This window comes from Nyctereutes procyonoides, unplaced genomic scaffold, assembly GCF_905146905.1.
Source record: "Nyctereutes procyonoides isolate TBG_1078 unplaced genomic scaffold, NYPRO_anot_genome, whole genome shotgun sequence".
Taxonomy (NCBI): Eukaryota; Metazoa; Chordata; class Mammalia; order Carnivora; family Canidae; genus Nyctereutes; species Nyctereutes procyonoides.
The window spans coordinates 1,746,294-1,772,709 of NW_026575125.1; the positions used below are offsets into that span (position 1 = coordinate 1,746,294).

A 26,416-nucleotide genomic window follows, 5' to 3' on the forward strand; every position below is an offset into this window, starting at 1 on the left:
TTCTTTGGAAAATATTATTTTATTATCAAATGTACATTATATTGACCTTAAAAATACAGTAAAGCAGTCATGGGGAGAACATGTCTCTTATTTTCCATGAGCACACATTGATGGGGGGTTGGGTGGAGGAGACGTTTCCGGGCTTTTCCAGGAGGCTCTGGATTCTTTGTGCAGGGTCACGGCTTAGCTGTCTCCTGCCCTCTCCCCCGACTTCAGCTCTCAAGATAAATCCACAAACAAGGAAATCCAATATCCCCGACTCCCACACCATAGGGTTGCCGGGGAAGGTAATATAATAGCGGTTTCTGAATGTGCTCAAGGAAGTTTGGAGGATTTTTTTTTCTTTTTTTACAATTATATTTCCATGCCTGCTCTCATGTATCCAAGTCTTGTAAAGACCAATAATTTATTATTTTTAATGAGACAGAGAGCACTTCTCGCTTTCTGGCCTCATCGTCTGACCGGAGAGAAAATATAAAAATGTCTTTATGTGAGACATTATCTAAAAAGTGAGTTCCAGGGAGAAAGTGAGTTCCATTATATAAAAAAAAAGTGAGTCCCGTATAAAATGGTGGCTGTATTGTATGAAACTTGTACGTTTGCAAAGACATCAGTCAGTGCGGTGGTTCTAAGCCCTTCTAGGGCAAGCTGGAGCTCTAACGTGGCAGGAAGTGAAAGACGGGCAGTCATTCTAGAACATTCTATCGTGTTAAGATTGCAGCAGTTTAACTAAGGGACACATCTTCAACGGGGTAGCAAGGCACTGGTGACGTCTGCGGTTTATTTTCAGTGAATGCTCCTTAGGTCCGCGACAGACGCCCGGTAAAGCATAGACGTGGCGTCTGCAAGACAGACACCGCCACGAGCGCGTGCCCAGCTCCCGTGAAACGCCAGACAGGAGCGGGCGACAGGCTGTAAACATGAACGCAAGTCCCTGGGGAGGCCGAACCGTCCTGCCCGTGTCTGCAAGGCTTCCCTTCACGGACAAGCGTAGGTCAAAGTCAACATGAACCTGAAACCCAGCCGGGGCGGGGGGGGGGGGGGGTCGGGGGGTGGCCACCGTGCACCGTGACCGATCAGTCAAGGCTTCTGACCATCCGGCTGCGGCAGCTTTCCTTACAAACGGGGCTTTGTGCAAGCTTCCCAAGCCATGGCCGTGGAGTCCGTGCGCTGCGGGGGGCGTTTTCAGTAGACGTGGATATAAGTAGTCTTTGAGTCGGTGCCGAGGATGTTCTTTGCGGTGCATTTGTAGAAGCCGGCGTCTCTGTGTGTGGCCTGCTGGATGGTCAGCGAGCCCTGCGGGTGAAGGAACCTGTTCCCGTACAGACGGGCCTGCGCCCCGGCCGTCAGGTGTGACTTGTCCGGCAGGTCCCAGGTGATCTCTGCTTTGGGAATGCCCATGGCCATGCAGTTCATCTTGACCGTGTTCCCGGGCCGCGTGTAGATGACGGGCGTCGGCTCGCTGGTGATCCGGGGAGGATAGGCTATCACGATAACTGGGAAGTTCATGACGGAAGGGCCGTACTCGGTGTCCGCCTTGCACACATAGGTCCCCCTGTCAAACACCGAGGCGTCGCGCACCGTGAGGGTCCCGTTTTCCCAGAGGGAGAAGCGCCCCCGTGTCTGGGGGCCCTCCAAGAGCATGGTGTTGGGGAGCGTCCAAGACAAGCGAGCCGGCCGGCCCCCCGGAGGGATGCAGTGCAGCTGCAAGGTCTCCCCGTTGATGATGCTCACCAGGTTGTGATACTGGTTGCTCGTCTCGGGTTTCAGCCCCACCTTCAGAGACACCAGCCTCTCCGTGTAGCCGGCCGAGTTCCGGGCCACGCAACGGTAAGCCCCGGCGTCCACGGAGGAGAGGCTGCTGATGTGCAGCATGCCGTCCCCCTTATGGTAGAACCTCTGCAGCTGCTGGCCACTCTGGAGCTCCGTCCCGTTGGGGAGCACCCAGAGCAGGGTGGGCGTCGGGGTCCCCGCGGCCGAGCAGTTGAGGCTGATGGTGTGGCCGGCCATGGCCGTGATCTTCTCGCTGACCGGGTCGTGGAAGATGGGCTTCTCCACGGGCTCCAAGACAGTGAGCTGCACGATGAGCCTGGCCTCCCCGCCCTCGTTGCGGCCGATGCACGCCAGCTGCACGGAGTCGCTCTTCCTGAGACTCCGAATGTCCAGCGTGCCGTTGCGGTGGATGGTGATCCGGTTCCCGTAGTACGGGGCCGGGAGAACCACGCCCTCGGGAAAGGCCCACAAGACTCTCGGCGTGGGGATGCCTTCCGCGTGGCAGTCAATGAGTTTGCGACTCCCGCCCGCAGCGATCTCCCGCACGGTGGTGATGGCGTTGGGGTTCCCGTTGATGGTGGGCGACCGGACGTTGACGTGAATCCAGACCGTCTTCCTGTCTTCCCCGGCGCTGTTCCTGACCACACAGGTGTAGTTGCCACTGTCTGAGCGCTGGGCTTTCTGAATGAGGAGAGTGCCATCCTGATATATCTGGTACTTCTCGGAGGAGGCCGGGATCAGCCGGTTGGTTGGAGAAAGCCACGTCACCCTGGGTGTGGGCTCCCCTTTGGCTTCGCACGCGACGGTGACCACGTCACCGTAGGGGACCTGCACCACGGAGTACGTCTTGTTCCGGATGGCGGCGGGCTCGGACACCACCTTGACCCGCACCCTCATCTCATCCTTGCCAACCTGGTTTTCGGCAAAGCAGGTATAATCCCCTTCCTCGCGCATGCCCACCTCGTTGAAGTAGAGGGTCCCGTTGTTGAAAACCACGTAGCGCTTGGTCCGGCCGCCGCCGTCGTCGGACTGCATGAAGGAGTTGACCAGGCTGCCATCTGGGAGGCTCCAGGAGATCTCAGGGTTGGGAAGCCCGGTGGCCACACAGTCCACTTTCAGGTCACCCCCGTAGAAGACCTTGTGGTCATTCTCCTCCTTGTGCTCGATCTTGGCCGGTTTCATGACCACATTCACCTTGAGCATGACAAAGTCATCACCAACCTTATTCCGGGCAACGCACAGGTAATCCCCCGCGTCTTTGTCTGTGACGGATTTCACCACCAGGGTCCCGTTGGCAAACACCTTGATTCTGGCGTCAAAGCTGACCGGGAAAAAAAAAAGAAAGGAAAGGAAAGAAGAAGGATGTCAGTGTCCCATATGCTCTGTCCTGGCTTTAGGTCACCAGAATGAAATGAAAACATGTGGTTCTGGGAAGTATCTGGGCACACGGCTGCTACTTACTGCAAAATGTCACGCGGCTTTTGCAGCCTGGAGGGGACTGCGTTCACAGGCGGAAATGATTGATCTACCTCAAATAAGAACTCTGACTCGGTAGAGTCTGACCTTTGGCTGGCCTGGCCACTGATTCAAGGAAGTGAAAGGCAGCCAAAGACCTCCGCCCTGTCCCCGTGGGTGTAATGCGCATCACGCATTCGCGTGGCGGTCAGGGCACAGCGTCTGCTTATGATAAAATCGGGTAAAATGCGACAGCCGCGGAGACAATGAACCTGAGTGAACTCCGTGAAGAGGTGCAGTTCTTCCTGAATAAAATGTTCCAGACACAACGATTACCCTTGACAATCCTGTATTATATCATATCCCGTTACGAGGCAAGAGGCTGCCAAAGGGCTACTCCATGCACCGTGTAATTGGGGTTATTCCTGGCTATTCCTGGACTTTTAATGGTAACATTGGGTTCATCAGAACATGGCAACATCGATGTGACGTCTTCTTCCCTAGACCCTGAACCTAAAGCTGGATGACATTCCCCAGCTAGCTCCATAAGCCGGCGTTGCATTCCCCCGTGTGAAATGATAACGCTGGACCTAGGCCCACACACCTCTGGGTTAATAGTTCAAAAGCTTTTCAAAACTCATGTTTCGAACGAGAGGTGCAAACACTTGAGACATTCTTCCTTTAAGAGCGTCCAGATTGAAAAAATCTCAGTTACACATAATTTGTAACGGTGGCATTGGGGGAAGGTGGGGGTGGCATTTAAATCCGTAAATATTTCCTAAACATTGCATTATTTGGACAGCGTGTGTGGAACTGTATTGTAGAGCTACCAAAAAAAAAAAAAAAAGTCTGCCTATGGTTGAGTCGACTGGATTATTGGGAATAAAATACAACTACTAACAAAGACCAAATAAAGTGTTTTGTTGGCTGCGAGTGTGAATGAGGCCAACATAAATCAGTAGGACGGGGAGCAGACAAAGAAATTTCAATGTGTCGTGAGTTTAGAATCTAAAACTCTGTACAGTAGCTCATTTTTGCCAGCATTTGGGAACTGGGAAGCGGTGACTGGCAGCCTTGGTCGTAATCGCGACCCACGGAGTGACTGAGAAGCATATACATGCCTACGCATCCCTGGGGATCAGGCTTCAAGAAAAGCTCTGATATCTGTATTTTTAAATAGTCCCAATGTGTAGGCAAGGCATAGAGCCCGCTCTTTTATAAAACTCACATGGGTTGCTTAATCGCGCTTTCCTAAGAATGTAATTAGTACAAAATTCAGTGAGAAGGAAGCCGCAGAGACAGCGATTGGTGATTTATGGGGAGATACTAGTAGAACGGCTCGCATTCGTAGCGGGTTCACATTCTTTTGCTGCCGTTCATTCAGCGCTGCCTGAGTCATGCCAGAAAGAGCTGAAAACAGTTCTTCTGCACATGGCAGTGCATCTGCTGGGCTGGGAGATAGTCCAGGGAAAACTGCATACGTGGTATTGCGGATGGAGGGTGCAAGGTTCACGAGGCACCACCCAACTGTCTAAAGTTAACACTCAGCCTGCGAGAAAGCGCGTTTTCCTTCTCCCTGCATTGGGAAGACACGAGGGAGGCCAGGCGCAGCTGCACAGAGCCCCTGAGTGCTGGCTCCCCTCCTCGTATCCTGGGGCGGGGGCGGGGGGCGACGTCCACATGCATTCCTGCCTGAGCTGACGGGCTGTGGAGGCTAAAAATGCACCATAAGCCAGGGTCTCTCCATCACGGCACCAGTGATGCTTCCTTCATTTCATTTTGCCAACCACGGTCTCTGCTCTGTATCTTGAGATGTGTACTGAGGACGTTGGCTCTTTTGGATCTAGCCGATGGTTTCCCAGCCTGGGCACTGCTGACATCTGGGGTTTGATGACTCTCTGGGGTGGGGTGTCTTGGGCACCACAGGGTGCTGAGTAGCATCTCTGGTCTCTGCCTACCAGATGCCACGGGAAGCCTCCACCCATTCTAGTGTGACAACCAAAAATGTCTCCAGTCATTGATGGGCGTTCCCTGGCGGCTCGACCTGTCTAGTTGCAAACTACTGCGATAGATGGATACATACATACATGTCTGATGGATCGATGGATAGATGGACATAGGTGATAGATGACAGATAGATAGATATGATGGATGAATACATAAATGCGATGGATGGATGCATAGATAGTTGATGGAGATAGATATGATGGGTGGATAGATATGATGGATGGATAGATATGACAGATGGGTAAATTATATGATGGATAGATGGATACATAGATGTAATGGATGGATAGATAGAGATAAATATGATGGATGAATGGATAAATAGATGCGATAGATGGATGGCTACATAGATAACATGGATAAACATATAGGATGGATGGAGGGATGCCTAGATACCATGGATGGATGGACAGACATAGATAGATAGATAGATAGATAGATAGATAGATAGATAGATAATAGGTAGATATGATGGAGGAATACATAGATGCACTGGATGGATGGATACATAGTTGATGGGTGTAGATAGATAAATAGACATGATGGGTGGATAGATATGATGGATGAATAGATATGACAGATGGGTAAATTATATGATGGATAGATGGATACATAGATGTAATGGATGGATAGATAGAGATAGATATGATGGATGAATGGATAAATAGATGCGATAGACGGTGGCTACATAGATAGGATGGATAGATAGATAGGATGGATGGAGGGATGCCTAGATACCATGGATGGATGGAGGGATGCTAGATACATGGATGGATGGATAGACATAGATAGATAGATAGATAGATAGATAGATAGATATGATGGATGGATAGATATGGTGGATGGAAAGATAGACATGATGGATGGATGCATGGAGGGATGGATGAATGCATAGATATGATGGATGGGTTGATAGAGATAGATATGGATGAATGGATAAATAGATATGATAGATGGATGACTACATAGATAGGATGCATAGATAGAGAAGATGGATGGAGGGATACTTAGATACCATGGATGGATGGATAGACATAGATAGATACATAGATAGATATGATGGATGGATACATAGATTGGATGGATGGATGGATGGATGGATGGATAGATAGACAGAGATAAGTATGATGGATGGATAGATACATAGATAGGATGGATAGACAGACATGATGGATACACAGAAACGATGGATGGATGGCTAGACAGATGATGGTTCAGTTGTCTTTCATACAAGGTCAGAGCATCTCAGCCCGGGCACCGCTGACATCTGGGGTGGCTGACCCTCCGCTGCGGAGCGTCCTGGGCACTGCACAGCTTTAAGCAGCGTCCCTGGTCTCCACTCACTGGATGCCAGTGACACCCCCATTTCCTGAGTCATGTCACCCAAAAATGCCCCCAAGCATTGCCCGACGGTTGCAAACCAGTGCTCTATGTTCACACACACATGTGGGACCTGAAGACGCTGGATGAGAAGGGCACTTTCTTTGCAGCCAAAAAAGTAAACTGTTAGAATTCTAGGTGTGCCAACCTGGTGCCCTATTCATGCCTCAAATGTTTTTTGTGCTCACACCGTTCAGCTTCTATGCGTTTTGTCGAAATCATACAACACACATAGAAGGTCACGTAAGTGTTGTATCTAATATTATCGCTTAACACAGGGATAAAATATAACCATTAAAAGAAAAGGTTTTTGGTTCATTTTTTTTTTCCCCTTTGGAGGGGAAGGGGTAGGAAAGGAGAAGGAGAAAGTCCAGATGTTTCTTCTCCATCCTGGTTTCTAAAGGCAAGATCGCATTGGGTGGAAAAGAAATGCCCCTTCCGCGCGGGGCGGCGCACACAGGGAGTCAGGTCTGCTCATGTCCATCCCGGACGCAGAGTCATTCCCTTCTGTGCCCGGCCCCATGGAGAGGGCTCCCAGGATGGCCCCAGCATAGCCCAGGACTCGGTCCCCAGCGCCCAAAGGGGACGCAGGTGCAGGAGCGCAGTGATGGACGGCGAAGCCAGAGTGGACACGTACCTGAAGAGCGAGTCCATCATGCGCTTGGACGGCAGCCGCCAGAGGATGCGCGGCCAGGGGTCCCCCGAGGCGCTGCAGTCCAGGCGCAGGGTGGCCCCATAGCGCACGTCCGTCCTCTGCGGGGAGGTGCCCGTGATGCGCGCATTGGCCGCCGCCCGCTGCACGGTCAGCTGCACCGTCCTGCGTGCGGAGCCCACCAGGTTGGCGGCCACACATTCGTAGCGGCCGCTGTCCTTGGGCGCCAGGTTGCGGATGTACAGGGTGCCGTTGGGGAAGACGAACAAGTTCCCGTTGATGAACTGCGACGGCCGGATCTGGGTCCCATCCCACAGCACCCAGCGCACGCTGGGCAGGGGCGCCGCCTTGGCGGTGCAGTGGATGTGGATGCTGAGCCCCGGGGGCAGCGAGATGTTCTCCAGCTTCTCCTGGTGGATGACGGGCGGCAGGGCCGCCACGTGGAGGCGGATGGCCAGGCTGTCGGCGCCCGCCGCGTTGCTGGCCACGCACTTGTAGACTCCTCTGTCCGAGAAGGAGGCCTCTTTGATGGACAGGGTCCGGTTTTCGTGCAGCGTGACCCTGCCCTCCACGGGGGACACCGTCTGCCACACCCTCCGGTCGGGGAAAATCCAGGAGATTTGCGGGGCTGGGGTTCCCTTGGCCAGACACTCCATGGCGATCGTGTCTCCCAGGTACACCGTGACGTCCTGGTAGTGGGAGGCTAGGATTTGGGGCTGCTGGACCGTCACGGACAGCAGGACCACCATCCTGTCCACCCCGTGCAGGTTTTTGGCGGTGCACATGTACTGGCCCCGGTCCTGCACCTGTACCTTTCGGATGACAAACGTGCCATTCTTCAGGACCTCGAACCGTTGTACTCTGGTGTTCGGGGTCATGAGAGCACCTGGCAATCAGAACAGATACGGTCAGCTTGCACGCAAACACACCGTCTCCGTCTAAACCAATAAGGGGGATTATTGCTTGATTAGCCGAATTCTTCCCTTTAGGTCCCAAGCAACAGAAGACCAGACCGCACGTCCGATATGGAGAAAATAGAACATCCTGTTTCACCGTTTTTGACTCTTACCCCAATTCCAGAATCAAGGCATATGCGGCCCCCAAGCAAAGGGCAGCCAGCCAGCACGGGGCTCGTAGAACGTTCTGGAAGCAGCCGTGAGACCCAGGTCGTGCCCAGGGGACCTCCCTGTCACTTGAGCTCCTACAGACGCAGGCTTGCTTCACCCACAGAGACGCTGAGCTCCTCAAGTCCCCAGACGTGCCACCAGCATCCGCCTGCACCCCGGCCACACTCCTGAGCCACAGAGGGCGGGTCGCTACTACTACTACTACGCGCTGCTACAATCGGGGACACGTGTCTCTCTCCCTCCCCCACCGCAGACCCCCTACGTTTTATGTCACATCCTCTTGGGGCTGGGCCACCGTGAGGATCTGCATTAACCACGTGCTCCTGATGCTTTGGCATCCGGGGTCGTGCTGACCCTGCTGGGAGGAAGGCCCCTTCCAAGGCCTAGCCAGTCCCTAAAATTAGCAGACAATTCACCTTTTAAGTGCAAAGCAAGCAATTCAGAGCCCACAGGGCCACCCTCTTTTCTCGCATGCCCAGGCCACCACTCACCTGCCTCAGTCACAGGGCAGGTACCAGACAAGTAGGGAACCCCTGTGACCCAGAACCCACGGAAATAATCGTTCGAGCCAGCCCGCCCTACGCCTGCTCACCCTGCCTCGCCTGTTTCTTCTTTCAGAAACCACAACAAAGGCTCTTGTGCACATTCTCCCCTCTCCCTCTGCCTGCCGACAGACGCCGGTCCTTCCCTGTGTGGTCCCCTCCTCGCGGAGACTGAATAATAAACGGTTCTTCAGTGGCAGGCATTTCCTGATGTGCTGGCTCACCATTTTCTGAATAACAAATCCCATATTTAAAAACTGGAAAGCCCTGGAAAGCCCTGACTTATGGCATTCTCTTCGTCTCCCACACAGCTGGGCTCCTGGGTCCTGCTTCCACCACCGGCTATTCCGTTAGTTCTTTTTTTTTTTTTTTAATTTATGATAGTCAGAGAGAGAGAGAGGCAGAGACACAGGCAGAGGGAGAAGCAGGCTCCATGCACCGGGAGCCTGACGTGGGATTCGATCCCGGGTCTCCAGGATCGCGCCCTGGGCCAAAGGCAGGTGCCAAACTGCTGCACCACCCAGGGATCCCTATTCCGTTAGTTCTGACAAGCTCCGGCAGGAGACGCCGATTCATCAGTGCACACGTGCGTCGAGTGATGAGGCATGGCCCTGGGGTGCTCTGGGATCACACAAAGTAGGGGAGACCCTACGGGTTAATACAAACGGGATTTCCCAGTAGAGAAACCAAGGCACGACCCCGTTAGCATGAAAGCCGCACTGCGTCCCCCATTGCTACTTTGAGCAAAATTCCTTATTAAATCATTACGAAAACATGTGACATCAACGTTGAGCCGATCAAAGAAGTCTGTAATCCCCCTGCGCCCAGAGCCTCTGCTGAACTTTGGAGCATTTCCAACGCTGGTGAGATAAACCTAAGAAATGCACAGTTCCCTCAAGTGCTATTAGCATAAATCATTCCTCTGTCGTCAAAATGGAGAAGAAGAAGAAAAAAAAAAAAAAACCTCTGATCAGACTCCAGGCCTGAAGGATGTGGCCGTGTTGAGAGAGAAAGAAAGGGAAAGGGGGCGAGGTAGGTCTTTCATGCTCAGATGGCCCTTTCCTGTCACCTGGCGATTGTTTTGCGGTTCAAAGCAGATGGTCATTTTTTACACAACCAGGTGCCCTTTGGGGCATCCCAGAGTTCCAAGTCTAGACCGTTGTCATAGGCCGAGTTGGGTCCTCCCCCCAGAATCGTTGAAGTCCCGTCTCCTGGGATCTCAGAACATGACTATTTGGAGGTGGGGGGAGGTCTTTCAAGAGATCATGAAATTAAAATGAGATCACCGTGGTGCGCTATAGTCCAAGGGGACTAGTGTCCATATAGGAAGAGGGGATGGAGACAGACACGCACAAAGGGACAATCACGTGAGGACACAAAGAGAGAGGCCTCGGGGGGACTCAGCCTTGGCCCCACCGGGATCCCAGACTCCAAGCCTCCAGGACCAGGAGAGAGTGTAGGTCTGTCTACGAGGCCGCCAGTCTGTGGTCCTTTGTGAGGGCAACCCCAGCAAATGAACCCGACCACGTCTCTAGGTGCCAATCAAAGCAATGTCTGATGAGCCCAGAAGCAGCCGCATTCACGTCCAGCAGCCAGGGGAAGGCCAAGAGGAGGACTCCACCACTCCTCCTACCCGTCCCACATGGGCGACCTTTGTGCTGGGCTCCCCTGGGAAGACACAAGAGGGGCTCCTTTGTGAAATATTCGTGGCCTAGGTCATTCCCTGCCCAAACCACCTACGACATGCTGTCATGGTCCCAATGAAATCTCACATAGCTCACGTAGGAGCTCTGGTTCCCTACTTCCTGTCCCCCGATGGGTCCAGGCTCTCAGATGTCCCCTCCCATCCCACCCATCTGTCCATAGGCCAGACTGTAGTTTTGCCTGAGGTCACAGCCTCAAGGAACCTCCCTCTACACAAGCCCCGTTAGAACGCAGACATGTAAATGCCTCACCTGTAGAAACCTTTGTCCAGGTAATGAAGGGCGTGGGTTTCCCCGTTGCCTCACATGGGAACACGGCGTCTGTCTCCGCGGTGACCGACACGCTCTGAGGAGATTTGGTGATAATCTGGGGCTTTTCCCCAACCGTCCAGAACTTGGATGCAGGGGGCCCTCCAGCAGAGAAGAGCTTTGAGCTGCTCTGATGGAAGCTTCTGGAAGGCTGGCCGGACGATGCCACGAAGGGGATGGAGCTCCGGGTGGAGTAGACGACAGGGGCGTTCTGGGAGTTTGTGGCGGGTGGCCCCGTGGCCCGGGGAGGGTGCAACAATGGAGGAGCGGGGGGACCAAAGTCCACGTGGATGATGCCCTGAGAATGTATCCTATTGTACGGACCCGGGTTGACTTTTCTCTCTCTTATCACGGGGGCAGGAGACGTGGGCATTTGGGGCTTCGGAGTAGCTCCCAGCTGCGGGAAAGACAGAGTCCTGTTGAAAAAGAAAGGGAATCTTCCACTGGGGCGATGGGGGACTCTTGAACTCGGAAGCTTGCCAATAGGGTCTCTGAGATCCGGGATGTTGTTGTTTCCAAATACTTTGGAGTTGGCGTTGAATCGGTCCGGCCCTTGGTCAGTAAACTTCGCGGGGACGCCAGGTTTGGGCTTAGGCGCCGGAACAACGGGAGTCGTCGTACTTGGTGGTCTTGGCGGCGTTGAGTGCTTCGTGTCTGGCAAGACCCTTGAGGGATAGGCCGTTATTTCTGGTTTGTTGGTCCAGTGACGAGGGGGATGGAAAGTCACCACGTATCTGAAGGAGCCTTCCGTGGCCGTGGGGGGTGGCCTCGCCGTCCCTCTCGGCGGGATCGGTTTGGCAGGAATCCCGGCTGGCTGGTGGAAGACTGGGGCTCTCCCGCCCTGGTGCTTACCATCGGGCCCACGTGGAAGACTGTTTTGGGTCTTTCCGTCAAATGCTTCCTTTTCCAATTCGTGCTTTGGAGCGGAGTGAAACTTATCCTGGTTGGAAGAAGGGGTGGATAATTCATTCGGCGTCAGCACGTGCCGCGTTCCCTCACCATTCACCGGGGGTGCCTTGGCCTCTGGGATCCCCGCGTAGTTCAAGAGAACATTTTCCCTGGAATCCGTCGATGTTGGAAGTGACTCTGAAGTAAGAGGTGTGGGCTCCGTGAAGGCCTGAACCGAGGACACAAGAGTGGTGGCCGGGGATGGGGATGCCGGCTCCGCTATCGGAGCAGGAGGTCTAACTTCAGCTGGAGTGGTTGCGTGATGATCTTGAGCACGGACGGGGGTTTCTGACTCACTTGAAGACGGCTCTACTCTTAGGCTCGACACAGTGGTTGAGGCAACCACTTCTTCTGGTTGAAACAGTGTAGAGGCTGCAACTGGTGGTGGAAACTGGGAAGGAACACCCACATCCTCCAACGGTTTAGGAAAGGGTGAGTCCGTAACGGTTTCCACAGAGCTGGGGACAGGCGTGTCCGTCTGCAGCCTCCCGGGCTGGGCTGCGCTTGGGGGATTCCAGCGTGAGGTCTCTGGAAAGCCGGATGGAGCCGATTCTCCTTGACGTTCTCCCACAGTGGCCACCTCAGAGCCAGAAGGTGATGCAGCACTCGTGAAGGAGTCGTCAGGGCCCGAGCTGTTGGTTTTAAGGCCATTTAAGGTGATTGCGACGCCATAATCCATTTGTCTTCCTTCCGATACAGGCGTATAGGTGACTGCGGTTGTCTCTTGGAACTGATTGGGTGGCGAGAGTCTTTCCGTGGCAGTTGTCGCAGAGTCTTTCGCTGTAGCCGTCCCGCGTGGGTCCCCGGTTGTCAGGGAAACGGTCGTAGATAAGAGCACAGCTTCCAAAGTGGCAACGACATGATTATGTTTATTCTCCGGGGAAGGGCCGGGCGCGGACGCAGAGGCTGGAGGGCTCCCCGGAGAAGTGGAGTAGCGGTGTTTATTCGGCCTCTTCCCGTGTTTCCTTCGTGAGGTTCCCCTGGATATGGGTTCGGCCTGCTTCTCTGTCTCCGGCTGCTTGGCGACACCAGCTGTGCTGTCAACCCGAGATGTTGGCGCCGGTGTGCTCCCCACGTGGCCTGGAGCCTTTGTTTCGGGTACTCGAGTAGGTCGAGTAGAGAACGCCTCCGTTGTTGGGGCAAAAGTCGTGGGCGCGTGGGTTTGCTTCTGGCGGTTCCGGAATCTCTGAGGGCGTAATCTCCTCCTCCCGTTGGGTCTCTTTCGTGAAGGGTGAGTGGTCAGCCCTGGAGACGACGTGGTCTTTTCCGCCGGCATCACTGCTGCTACTGTGGGGGCGTCTCTGTCAAGGAGAGCTCCCAGCGTGGTTCCCCTGGAAGGTGTGAAGAGAGTGATGCCATCCACTCCTGGGGTAGAGTCAAGCCGAGTGGTCGATTCGACTCGTTTTCCCATTCCTTCAGGACTCCTGGAGTCTGTCGGCTCTCTCTCTGGCATATCTTCTCCCCCGAGTGTCTCAGAAGTCTCCTCTGGACCCTTTTCCACCCGCGGGTTGTCTTGAGTGCTTATAGCACCTTTCCCAAGCCGGGTGTCATCTGTTTGTCCCCGTGGATGTCCTCGTGACGGGGCATCTGGCTCCCCTAACGTGAGCCCTGCTAATGGTTGGGATGCCCTGGAGTCAGCACCCCACAAAGTGGTAGTTGGCGTAAAGTGAGTGGAGGTGACCTCTTTCGTGTTCTCTTCATCTGGTTGTGGGTTGGCCTCCAAATCTGGCTGAACGTATGGTACGGTCTCAGACTCAGCCAAGGAGATGGCACCCAGTGGGGCCTCATACTCGCTTGACGTGGGCTCCGGCATGGATCCAGCATCTACTGCAGGCCAGCCCTCTGTGGCTGTGCTTTCACCGGCCTGCTCTTCGTAGACCATGTCCAGGGGCTGCACAGTAGGAGAGGATTCAAGAGGCGTGGCCCTCAGGGTGGCGGCTGTAGCCCACGGTGGTGGCCCAGCCTCAGTGGGAGTTGTATCCTCATTCTTAGAAAAGTCGTGGTCAATGAATTCTCCCAGATGTGTGCTTGTCACTCGGGGTTCAGCAAGAATCCCTCCACCGTGCCCACTTTCCGGTCCCATCCTGGCTGAGGACACGGTGCTGGAGCCCTGGTCTTCCTCACCAAACAGAGATGCATCTGCTGAGGTTTCTTCGACACTGATTGTGGTCCGTGCAGGTGATACTGCGGGAGGCGGAACGGCAGGCAGAAGAGGTGTCACTTCTGGACTCACGGATGGAGGAGTGGTGGTTTTGACCACCTGGGCTATTTCAGTTCCCTTGGGAAGGTTTTTCCCACGTACTCTGGCCAAAATATCTGCCCAATGCTCTGGATTGATCTGTTTGTTTGCCATATTTATCCTCCGTCTGGACTCAAACACTCTGCGACCTTCCGCGATGTTCGTCTCTGGTTCTTTTTCAGAATTCTTCCACGGTTTGAGTTTTCTTCGCCCTTTCTTGGTCTTCTTACCTCCGGTGACGGCATCGTCTTTTGTCTTGATGAGTAGCTCCTGGTCCTTTGTGTGGAGCTCTCTCCTTGGAGCGTTCTCTTCATCTCCTATGCCTGAACCGCCTTCGTCCTCCACGACGTCTCCCGGCACCCTGGGAAGAGTCTTCCCACCCGGGCGTCTGCCCTTTTTGGATGACCGGCCGGATCCTTTCTTATTCACCGTGAGCCCCACAGTAAAATGATCCGCCCCTTGCTGGTTGACAGCCACGCACCTGTAGAAACCGCCGTCACTGACTTGGACCTTTGGGATGGAAAGAGTTCCATTTGCCAACATGTAGGCGTGTGACGTGTTAGCCAGATTATTAATTATCCTTCTGTTTGGAAGAACCCAGCTGAGCTGGGCCTCGGGTATGGCCAGCGCACTGCAAGGCAACACCACTGGCTCCCCTGGGTTCTTCTGAATTGTCATTGTATGACTATCAGATGGCTGAGCGGCAGGTGGTTGCACAAGGACCCTGTATACCATCCGGTCCATTTCATCCCTCACCTGAGCAATGCACTGGTACAAACCCGAGTCCGACTGCTCCGTTGATTTGATCCTCAGCCAGCCGCTGGTGAGGATGGAGAACCTGCCATCCTGGTCCTCCAAGGGCGCTTTCAGCACAGACCCATCCGGGAGCACCCAGAAGATGGACGGACTTTCAGAGGCCTTCACGTTGCAGCTCAGCTGGCACGGGCTCCCTTCCAAGACAGTCTGAGCTCTTTGCACTGCTCTGCTGGGCTCGATCATCACCCAGCTTCTGCTCCGAGACCGTGCTGCCTCTTTGGCGGGCATCGTTAACGAATGGTGGGAATAATAGGAGAGCAGCACCTTTTTGGCCGTACTCTGACGTCGGTTGAGTTGGATGTCTATGGACGGCTGCATGACCCACTCTGGTTCTGCGAGAACGTGGGCTCTGACGCCCGTGTAGTAAAGGGCATCGTCATCGGCGTCTTGCCTGTACTGGTAGGTGACCTTGGGGTCTTTGCTGAGCGTGAGTTCTTGGTTCAGCTTCACAGGGACCTCACTGTAATACGCGATCAGTTTCCACAGCTTCTCGTAGTTTTCCCGTGTCATCGGACACTCGAAGTCCAGGGCAACCGTTGCATTTATATCAATCTCTTGAGGGTCCGTCTGGTTCAAGTGAATTTTGTACACATCCATGGGCTTCTTGATGTCACAGACCAGGTTCACCGTGTTCCCGTGCTCGTCGGTCATATTCAAAGAGATGTTCCACGGGGGGAATTGGAACCCCTCCAGGGAGAGCTGGCCCTCACTATCCTCTTCTTGTCCCTGCTCCTCCTCGCTGTTGCTGCTCCGGTTCTGTCTCAGGGGAGACTCGATGGAAGGCTTCAGGCAGGTAATGTCCTTCAGCTTGTGAATCTCTTGTTTGTGCAATTTTTGGGGAGCGGAGCACATGGCGCATAACTGGCCACCTTCGTAGGCTTTGTCCTTCTTACACTTCAGAGTCCCTAAAACAGGCAAGCAAACAAACATGCGATGAGTTAACGAACCCAAGAATGGCCTGCCTTGCACACGGCCAGAGGACACAGGCTTTGTGTGCATCTTTATCACGTCGGCTCGTGGCCATAATGATTTCAGGCTTCCCTCGTTGCTGTGACTTCACCAATGACCTTAAATCAATTCAGCACAGACTGTGGAAAGGCACCACCGCTGTAGAACTACTTGACCATGGATAACAAAAAACTACTTTCAAAAGTATTTTTAAGTCTTATTCTGAAACCACTCTCTTCTCACACATTATACAACTTACCTTCTCCAAAGGTCCAGGAGAATCTGGACAAAGAAATGCAACCCAGGAAATCAGTTCCAGGTTGAAGGACCCACTTTTGCCACAAAGCACATCGTATCTCCCTTTTATAATTGTTTCTGTCGCCATAATCTTTCATTTCGGGGAGCGTCTACATTTTGGATTCACAGTCTCCTCTTGGCTTCCTGGACATCAAGTCTTCCAGAATGTTCTCCCAATCTGGACACTGCTCTGCCTCTTTCTCTGTTTTGTCCTTCTCTGCTCAGCGACTCATTAGCGATGGACTGTGGCCCCCTTCCATCTCGCTCTGCCCCGTCATCCATGGCCTCACCCACATGTAGGTTTCCAACACCACCCATTATCCGGTGATGGCGGCCATATGTGCTTCTCCAGTCCACACACATCTTATGAACTCCTCGCCCAGTTTTCTGCTTGATGTGTCTGTTTCCAAACCACAAAGTAAGTCTCCTCTCATTGATACTTACAAGACCAAATTATGTTTTCTCTCTGCTCCAGACCTAGATGCCTTTTCTACAGCAGTAGATGGTGCCACCCTATCTCGAGCTGGGGAAAGGAGAAGACTACAGCCCTCTGGATATCTGCCCTCTTCTTTCCATCCCCACTGGGAATGAACCAGTGAAAGGGCCATCACCTAGGAGCTGAATGTGGGACATGAGTTGTGTGCGCAGGAAGTTGTGTGTAGATGAGTACAGGCCAAGGTGCTAAGTAGAAATTGAGGACAGCAAGATCTCTCAAGGAAGGTGATTTTTAAAATATTCTTAAAGATTTTATTTATTTATTTGAGAGAGAGAGAGAGAGCACAAGTTGCAGACAGGAAAGTTGACTCCCTGCCAAGTGGGCAGCCCGAGATCATGACCTGAGGTGAAGTCAGATGCTTAACCAACGGAGCCATCCAGACACTAAGGGGGAGGGCCCACATGTGGCAGAAGGAGGGCAGTAGGTGGGAGCACGGTTGTGTAGGAAGTCCTAGTAAGAACTGTGCGTTCCACCCCAAGAGCAACGGGAAACCAGTGGACGTTTATGCAGGGGTGCGGGAGGACTACATGCTCCCTCTGAAAATTTGTTCTGACAACTGCTCTGTGTGGAGATGACTGAAGGAGGCGTGACCAAGGCTGCAAAGACCTGCCCAGAATGCCCAGAACACCTGACTCTCTGCCCAGAGGGAGAAGGAGCTCCACCCAGGCTGGAGGCTATGAGGATGGACGTGAGCCGACAGAACTGGGATATGGTAAACCCAATGGGATCGAGGTTGGGGTTCAAGGTGTGGCTCGAGGAAGAGGGTAAAAGAAAGACAAAAAAAAAAAATAAAACCTTCCTTATTTTGAATCAAAATCTACTGTCTTGCAAGTTCTACACATCACTCCTGTTTTTTTTTTTGTTGTTGTTGTTCTCTGAATCACTGCAGAACATCCCTCTCCCCCATTCTTGAGAGAATAATGTCATAGCCACTGCTAGCCTTCTCGTTTCTAAGCATTCCTGAACTCCTCCTCATAGGACAGGGATGCACAGAAAATCCTCCACGTTACCCAAAGCTGCCTGTAATACTCCAGATATTCAATGTAAGACAATCATAGTCAACTGTATATAACTGATTAAAGGATCACCGCTTTACACTTCACTGAAGGATACATCCACGATGGAACAGAGACGTCTTAACATCTAAGTTGCACACTTTGCACGGGTGTTTCCCACCCTACTGATTTGACAAGAGAAAGCCACGTCTCAACACCAGAGAACGTAAACTTTCCAGAAGGGTAAGGGATGTGCCGCGCTGAGCCACCTTCCTTCCCTCTGCCCTCCTCTTACCTTTGGATTTGGCATCCCATTCCAGAAACCACTTCATCTCGCAGTCACAGGACCACGGATTCCCATGCAGGTAAAGATTCTCCAGAAGCGGCATGTTCTGAAGCATCCCCGTGGGAAGGGTCCTGATCATGTTGTCTGCGAGGTAGAGGTGTCTTATGGTAGAGAGCCTGAAATAATCCAGAAACGTGAACGTGGAGAACGTGCCGGGGTGGAGCTGGTGCAGCAGGTTTCCCTCTAAGTGGAGTAGCCTTAGGGATGTTAAGCCTTTGAAAGCTTGTGGGTGGATAAATTCGATCTTGTTATGGTCCATATGCAGCCTCATTAAGCTCCAGAGCCCCTGCAGGGTCTGTCCCGTGATTACCCGCAGTTTATTGTAGCTGATCTTGAAAACCTAGAAAGACAGGGGATGGAACAGAAAGTCCTGTGAGTAATTTAGAAAGCCACAAACAGACACAGAAACTAGAACAAAGGGCAGGGAAATAATGACATTAAGCCGGTTTTTAACCTAAAAAAAAAAAATTGCAATTTTATTAATCGTTAGGGAGCACTGTATCACTTCCCACTATTCATTAATGATCGTACAGGCCGCAATTACCGATGCTCGTAAAAGCACAGGGTTTACCTGGAGGGAGCTGAGGTCTCTTAAAGCCCCGTCGGGGATGCTGGGGATGTCGTTGCCGTGAATCATAAGTAGCTCCAACTTGGTCAGTCCCGCAAACGAGGTTTCTGACAAAGCCTGTATACTATTAAATCTAAAAAAAAAAAAAAAAAAAAAAAAAGAATAAGAAACAGTGAATGCTTAAATCCCATATGGGGCAGATTCTGCAGCCTGCCTAGGAAGAATTTAGCAAAATGTTGACTCTGAGGTCTACCGGTGCCGTTCCCAAAGCACAGTTGTTGGTTTGTGTCCATGTCCATTTCCAGGGTCCAAAGGAAAGCTGAAAATATGGTGTTGGTGTTGGGCGGTTAGCTCTCTCGTTGGGTCCTTGAGAGCCCGGAGCCGAGCCCCTCCTCTCTCTTGTTCTGTGATAATACAAAACTACTTCCCAAGTTGCCTGTTTCTTTGCATTCGTGCTAATTCTCCGCAGCCAATGACCCTCGTGTCATTCATCATTACTGACGCTTTCCTGTGCACCTTTCCAAGGAAGGGCCAACTGGACCAGCTTCCATTAGAACCTAAATCCCACTCCTTTGTCTAAAATTGCCTCTAGCTCCATTAGCAGATTCCTAGTCAAAGTACCCAGCAAATATTCCTGAACTGGCACAAGGACCAGTGGCCATTTCTGATGGATTCCCTGAATTATTTGTAAACATTCTGGTATGTTTCTGGGTTTTGTTTTTGCATCAACATTGGTAAAGATGGAATGAATGAAAACTCCTATATTGGAGGGCAGTTACTTTGTGCCACTGTTTCTGCGGAAATAGAACACATGTAGCCTGACTTCTCCCTATCGTCTAGATAAAAGGAAACAGATCCTGTAGACAAATGCAGGTGAAGTGCTCATACCTACAGCACAGGCCGCCAGGTCCAATTTTCTCATAAACACAAATGTGACTGAACCCAGACCCCAAATCTGAAATCAAGATGTGGGGAATCACTCCTCTAAGAGCCAGCTTTAGGAAGCATCACCTTTCAGCTATAAATTCCAGGAAATACAATCTCCCAGAGCAAAAAAAAAAAAAAAAAAAAAAATGTAATCCCGATTCCTTTTTGTCATTTAACTTATGGAATCAACAGACAACTCTACACAGAGGTTCCCTCTTCTGGATTATATGGACAGCATCTGCACACATGTTTGGGTGTCACAACTGGGTGGGGGAGTGTTAGTGGCATCTGGTGGGTAGAGACCAAGGGTGCTGTCAAATACCCTACAATGCACAGGATAGCCTCCCGCAATGAGCGGCTCAGCCCCTAATATTGAGATTTGGAAACTGACGAAGCAGAAGAGACTCTGTCTGTTGGTCTATTCATCCACCCATCCATCATCCATCCATTCATCATCTATCTACCTACCCATCAGTCTATCCATCTATCATCTGTCTATCCATCTGTCCATCTATCATCTCTCTATGCATGCAGTCATCCATCCATAATGTATCTACCTACCCATCGGTCTATCCATCTATCATCTATCCATCCATCCATCCATCATCTGTCTATCCATTCGTCCATCCATTATCTATCTATCATCATCTATCTATCTATCTATCTATCTATCTATCATCTATCTATGGTAGTGGTACGAATGGGGGGGAGGCAGTTTTGTCCCCATGGGATATTTGACAATATCTGGGGTCATTTTTGGCAATCACAACTGGAAGAGGGGGAAGGTGCTACTGGCATCTCGTAGGAAGAGGTCAAGAATGCTACTCAACACCATCCAAACAGGACAGCCCCCACAACAAGGAACTGTCCTAAGCAAAATGGAAATAGCACCCCAAATACCAAGTAGACTGAAGTTGAAAAACCGCAGTCTAACCCTAGATGGGATGGTCTATGACCTGACACGTGGCCTCAGTCACTTACTGTTTAGGATTCTACAATGAAATCTATCTGGGATGGTGAAGCTCTCAGGGAATGGATGGCCGAATCTGAACTTCTTCCCATTTCTTGGTGTCTGGGGTCTGCCTGGAAACAGTAAACAAGCAGGAGGATGGTATCAGGAGAGGTAGGTGGGGTTGGCAGGAACCAGGCAGCCTAGGAGCTGGGAGGGTGTGGGAAGGAGCGTGTTTCACTTGTTCCAACGTCAATGGGAAATGATCGGAAGGTTTTAAGAAAAAGAGTGACACAAACTAAGATAACGTGTGAAAGCGACAAATGCTCTACTGCATGTAGAGGGAGTAAGTATAATCACCGGAGATGACCCTGGAGGTAAGAAGAACAGAAAGGCCAGAAAGAGGAGGCAGGTCTTGGGACAGAAGAGGTGAGAGTCAAAGGCTCAATGTCTAGAACAAGTCAGAAAGATGTTGCTCTTCTTTGGCACTTTTTGGTCTCAGAGTGTGCGCTATGCTCACTAGTGTTATGTGTCTTTGTCACGGAAAAATTGTCACTTCCAACTGGCCATTCAACCATAATGGTGGGTGCCAAGGTGGAGAAGGTGCAGGGAAGGCATGTGTTTGAGGTCAGAGGGACAGCACTGTTTGGACTCCCTCACGCCTGCATAAATCGGCCCCCAGTCCTGGATGGGGAAGATACCGGGTCAGGAATGTGTCTTTCTGTATCAACCTGGTGCATTTTCTTCCCTCTGAAGACCCGAAGCGTAGGGATGAATCCCCGTGCGCCCATCTAGAATCCAGCAGGGGCATGGGGAAATCTGTGGGGCTCAGGGAAGAGACTGAAACGACTCTGCACGGAGGCCAGTTGTGCAACACGATCACCCACCCATCCCCCTTTGCAGAATGTCCTGATTGACAGCGACTACATAACGTCTCAAGTGAAATGCTTTCTAGTATATCACAAATACACGTAAGACGCCTTCACGGATACGGGTTAGTATTTGCAAAACCAATTTTAAAATTAAAAAGGGCTGTGTGGGCTTTGGGGAGACTCAGAAAGAGGTCGTGAAAGCTAGTCTTTTCATCGGAGGGATGAATTCTTTAAAGATCTATGAACATGACGCTAAGTGGATGATTCTTTTGTTGTTGTTTGTTTACTCGAAAATACTTGGAAAGCAATTTTTGCAAAAGCTCTAGGGCTGTGCAAACAGGAAACAGCGGATCTCTCTCCTTCCGTGCTGAGGACCCTGAAAACATCTGTGTGGGAATGAAAGATTTCATTAGTGCCTTGCCAATAATCCCTCATTCTTTGAGAGTTTCCTACTCCTTCCAGATGACTAGAAGACAAATCAGACCCTGAGTCCGATCTGTATAGACATTCCCGTTCTTTCTTCCCTCCCCCCACCAACAACATGCACGATGACAGTCTCATTAATCTAGTTTGAGACCGATTTTCAGAGAAAGTGCTGAGATATGAGTGGTCTTATTGATGGAAATGAAAACATGCCATATTGACTCATGTTACCAATTAAGGCAGATGCAAGTAACATATGTTGGTGCCGGGAAGCTCCTCCTTAACCTTTTTCCTTTTTTTTTTTTTTTTTTTTAATGTGATGCAATGACGTCTCAAAATACTACTGCCACCGATAGGAAAAGAGAAGATCTTGATATCTGTGTTCTACTCCAGTGGCAAAAATCTGGGGAGACCCTAATTCGTTGTCTTTACCACGTAAAGTTGCTTAAAAATGCAACCAGCAGAAAGTAAGTTCTAACTCAGAAATTGTTTCCCCTGCGTGAACTGTTTCAACGTAAAGACGAGTGGAGGGAAAACAGCACAGAAATTCTAAGTGAGGTATAGACAGCTTGATGAGCCACAGTCTACTGGTGTGGCCAAGTATAAAGCCACCACATAGTCAGGAGGCATGTGGCATCTTCTCCACCGTGCACTCCAACCTGACGGCCAGTAGGGAAAACACGGACACCCCAGACCCTCAACACGCAACAGGTGGCACATTGGCGCCTTCTAGGCAGGAAGCCAGCAGAAAACTGTTTCTCCTTCACCTCCCCCATTTTCACACTTTCCTCGGGGATGCCACAAAGGCCTCTATGACAGTACCTCTGACTATGTGCTCTGCCAAGGGGTCAGGCAGTATGGGACAATACCCTGACGGTGGTTCACGAGAGCAACAACGGCCCCGAGACAGAACCATTTTGCACACCCGGAGGTGCAAGAAGTGAGAGGAATCAGGGACGAGCTCTGCAAATGCACCACTAGCACGGCACATCCTACCCTGATTCAAACCGGTGGGAGACGATCTTCCTTTTCTCTCTCCCATTCGGCGGGCGATGCGTCCTAATTAAACTGTAAGTTTGTAAAAGGGAAATTGGGTTAAGTATTAATATCCCCTCTTCTGGCAAAGACGAACGGTTTCCCCTACTCAGCTATCCTCATTGTGGTTGGATTTTCAGATAATCAAATCATCAGGTCTCTCAAGACTTTATGGAGAAAACTAGGGAATGATCCACTCCCTTAGATTAGGGAACTTCCTATCGTGCCGTCTTTACTTCCCATTGTCTTCTTCTACTCCTAGTGGCCTTTACAAATGCAAGAAGATATATATATATTTTTTAATTCTGCGCTCTAAGACGTGCAGGCACATGCATAATTATGTGCTCATTGACTCAGGTTTGGCCATTGCATTTTACTAAAATGTCCCATCGGTGGCCAGTCATCAAATCTTAAATTATTTTTGTTGTGTTGTAGGTCATAGAAAATGGCTTATGTATTCTCCTGGGGAAATCCAAATAATTGTTTAAAAGGTTGCACGTGAGTACCTATAATTCATAGCAGCTAATATTTACGTATAGGAAGCGCTCATGTCAATGAAACAAAGATTTAAAATATAAAAATTCTATCTTAGATGCCGCACAAAAATGCCTCTTTAAAAATAGTCAAAATACTTGTCAAACTATTTTGACAAATAGCCAAAATACTAACTAAAAATAGTTAAAAATGCGTTTTCAGTGTATCTTCTGAGTCGTATTTTTAGAGAGGCAAAATCTGCAAGAACTCTTTTATTTCCCCAAGGGTCACAATCACAACCTCCAGATAACTGAGAATGTCAGAAATGTCCGATTTATTTTAAAATTATTTTTAATAGCTTCTGAAGTCTGAGTAGTATTTATCTATCTACATGCGTGTCTGATACATTTGTATCTCATATGTAGTAAATGATGGTTATCAAGGGAAATCTCTCGACACACTGAAGTTGTTCAGGATGCTTGGGTATTAAGGCTTATGATAGTGGTTGCAGTTGATGGATACATTCAGATAATTGCCCCCGAAGGACCGCACGTAGTATCGTTAAAATCCATCACCCTCAAAAAAAAAAAAAATCCATCTCCCGCCATTCTGCCCATATGGCCGTACGCATCGCTAGATAGAGCGACACGGAAAGAAATATGCCTTTGCAGTGACGTCAATGCACATATACGTTCAAAGAAAAAACAAACACGCAAGCAAAGAGGCTGAAATCGTTCGGTAAGAATGTGGTACAAACCCCAAATTGATTCTTTCCACATGTTTAGAAATCCCAGCGGGCACAGAAGGCAAGGAGCGAAACGTGCAGTGGACCTCGCTAGGAACGTAGCAGGCGCAAGGGTGAGGACAGGACAGCGCGGGTCGTGGATGTCCCCAGAGCAGAATCAGCACCACGGACAGCGCTCGCCAGTGCGCCCGCGTTGGCATCTTGTCGGGGTGCCTCATCCCTGGACACCTGTCGGGGAACCACAAAGTGACATCCGTTTATGGCCAGGTAACACTTACGTTGGGCGAACGTGGTTTCAAGCGTGCACGGTGGTGTGGAGCTTCCCAAGCCGTCGTACGGTCCTAACACTTGTGAGCCAAGAAGCTCGAAACTTGTTTTTCTGACCTTTCCGGGCGAAGCTTGATCCTTCTGTAGAATGGGATCGGAATGGCCGCCTCGGACACTACGATTTGGGAGTCTCCCTGCGCGGAGAGCGAGGGTATGGAACAGACACACGGGCACGCACAAAAATACATACATGTGTGTTCCTACATGCGTATTCACGCAGCGTTTGTATGTACATGAGAGAAAAAGGAGAGACATTGATGCTTAAAATAAAGCAATTAAAATGACTATGTGCCTCTGATGTTAACTCCGAGCCTTTATACACCGTACGAATTTGAATTTAGAAAGAAAAAACAAAACTTCTCTAGTAATTAAAATACTCCGTGTCCGCCTCCGGATGTTAATTCCGAGCTATTATATACTGTACATATTTGAATTAAAAAGAAAAAAAACGCAAAGCTGCTCAAGAGGGTCGTTATTAGGAGTATTCCCCTTTTTAATGACCTTCTTTACGTTTTCGGTGTATCTTCTGAAAGTGTTTAAAGGCTTCGCGTTTGCCAAACCCAAACGTATTCCATTATTCGTGGGTTTGTACTATTCTTAATTTTTTGCTAGCAAGAGCCACAGGGTTGCAATGGTGCAGCACGGCTGTTCATCGGGGACGCAGTTTGTTAAAATCTGACCTTAAAGGAGGAGGAAAGGAGTTCCCCGATGACGTAGGTTGAGGCAAAGGGAACCGATCAGTGCAGTCATACACACAAAAATCGAAATGCTTCGATATTTCACATAATTGGGGCTGCATCAGCCGTGTCGTTTAGAATACCAGTGGTCATGTATCTACTTTTTTTTTTTTTTCATGCACTGGCCATCACCTCATCATCTCACGTGTTTGTCATCTCCTGAATGAAGTGGACTTGAAAATAGGAATGCACCTGGAAAGCAAAGCGCGCGGCCCAGAAACGCGCCCGCCCCGGGGGCAGCGCTCAGTGCTGATATAAAACCCAGGCGCTCACACGCTGGGGGCATCCCAAACCCAGAGCTTTCCAGTCTTTTACCTCGAAATAGATGGTGCCCTAAAGCCCGCGCGCGTCTTCTCTGGTTGCTGCGCGTCCGGGCAGGCGGCCCTTGCAGAGGGAGGCTCGGCTCCAGCTCTGCGCTCGGGAGCCAGCGGGTTCCTGCACCTCCCGGCCGCCCGCGCGCTTGGCCTCGGCCCGGGAACGCGCGCTGTGCCGCCGGAGGGTGGCCCGGGGCCCGGGAGTGGTGACGCCTCCTCCGCAAACTCGGTTCCTGGGACCCAGGGAGCGCGCGCCCCAGGCGTGGCGCGGGGAGGCGCCCTGAGCGCCCAGGGCCTCCCGGGCCGGCGCCCGGGGTGGCGGGGGGGGGGGGGGGCGGCGGACTGGCTGGCGCGGCGGCACTGCGCCCTGGCCCACTTCCAGCGCCGCTCCAAGGAAAATATGGGCTTTCCCCGGAACGCAGCTCGGGGGAGCCCCTGGAGGTACGCGCTGCTGGAGCCCCGCACACCAGGAGCCGGCTCTCCCGGATGGTGACCTCTGCAATGTCTGCTCCACCCCAGCAGGCCGAGGGGCTCCCCTTTTCCAGGGGAAGAGGAGGAGGGGGGACTTGAGCGCCGAGCTCTGCTGGCGCCTCCAACGCAGGGTGCACTCGCTTTCACTTGGGGGGCGTCCCATGGGCGCCTCCCTGGAAACCGGGGATGCTTAGGTGCAAGGAGGCAAGGGGGAAGGGAGCCGGGGATCCTCCCGCAAGAGAGAGCTGGCCCCTGGGCCCCGGAGCCACGGACAGTGCCATTTGTCCCTGCCCAGCCTTGCCCTTGGCCGACCCCCAAGTCCACCCCTGCAGCAGAGCGCGCGCCCCCCGGGCGCCCAGGCTGCCCTTGGTCCTCACCTGTCGTTCGGAAGCCGCGACGCACGGGAGCGGGGCGCCCTGAGCCTCCGCGGGGCCGGGGCGCGCGAGTCACCGCCGGGGGTCCGCCGGGGCCATGCCCTTCCCGGGCCGGGGGCGAGGCGGCGAGGCTTCCCAGCTCGGCGCGGCGAGCCGGCTCCCTTTTA

General features: G+C 51.6%; 1 protein-coding gene across 1 annotated transcript; it reads right to left on the minus strand.

Annotated features, from left to right (window-relative positions):
- On the minus strand, positions 1-26,416 carry MXRA5 (matrix remodeling associated 5). The gene is made up of 7 exons (XM_055337848.1): positions 26,253-26,416; positions 24,039-24,254; positions 18,605-18,734; positions 17,983-18,373; positions 10,892-15,856; positions 7,253-8,153; positions 1-3,094 (listed from the first exon to the last, which is right to left on the minus strand). Exons 2-7 carry the CDS (start codon positions 24,242-24,244, stop codon positions 1,186-1,188), a joined length of 8,502 nt encoding a protein of 2,833 aa, XP_055193823.1. The 5' UTR covers positions 24,245-24,254; positions 26,253-26,416; the 3' UTR covers positions 1-1,185.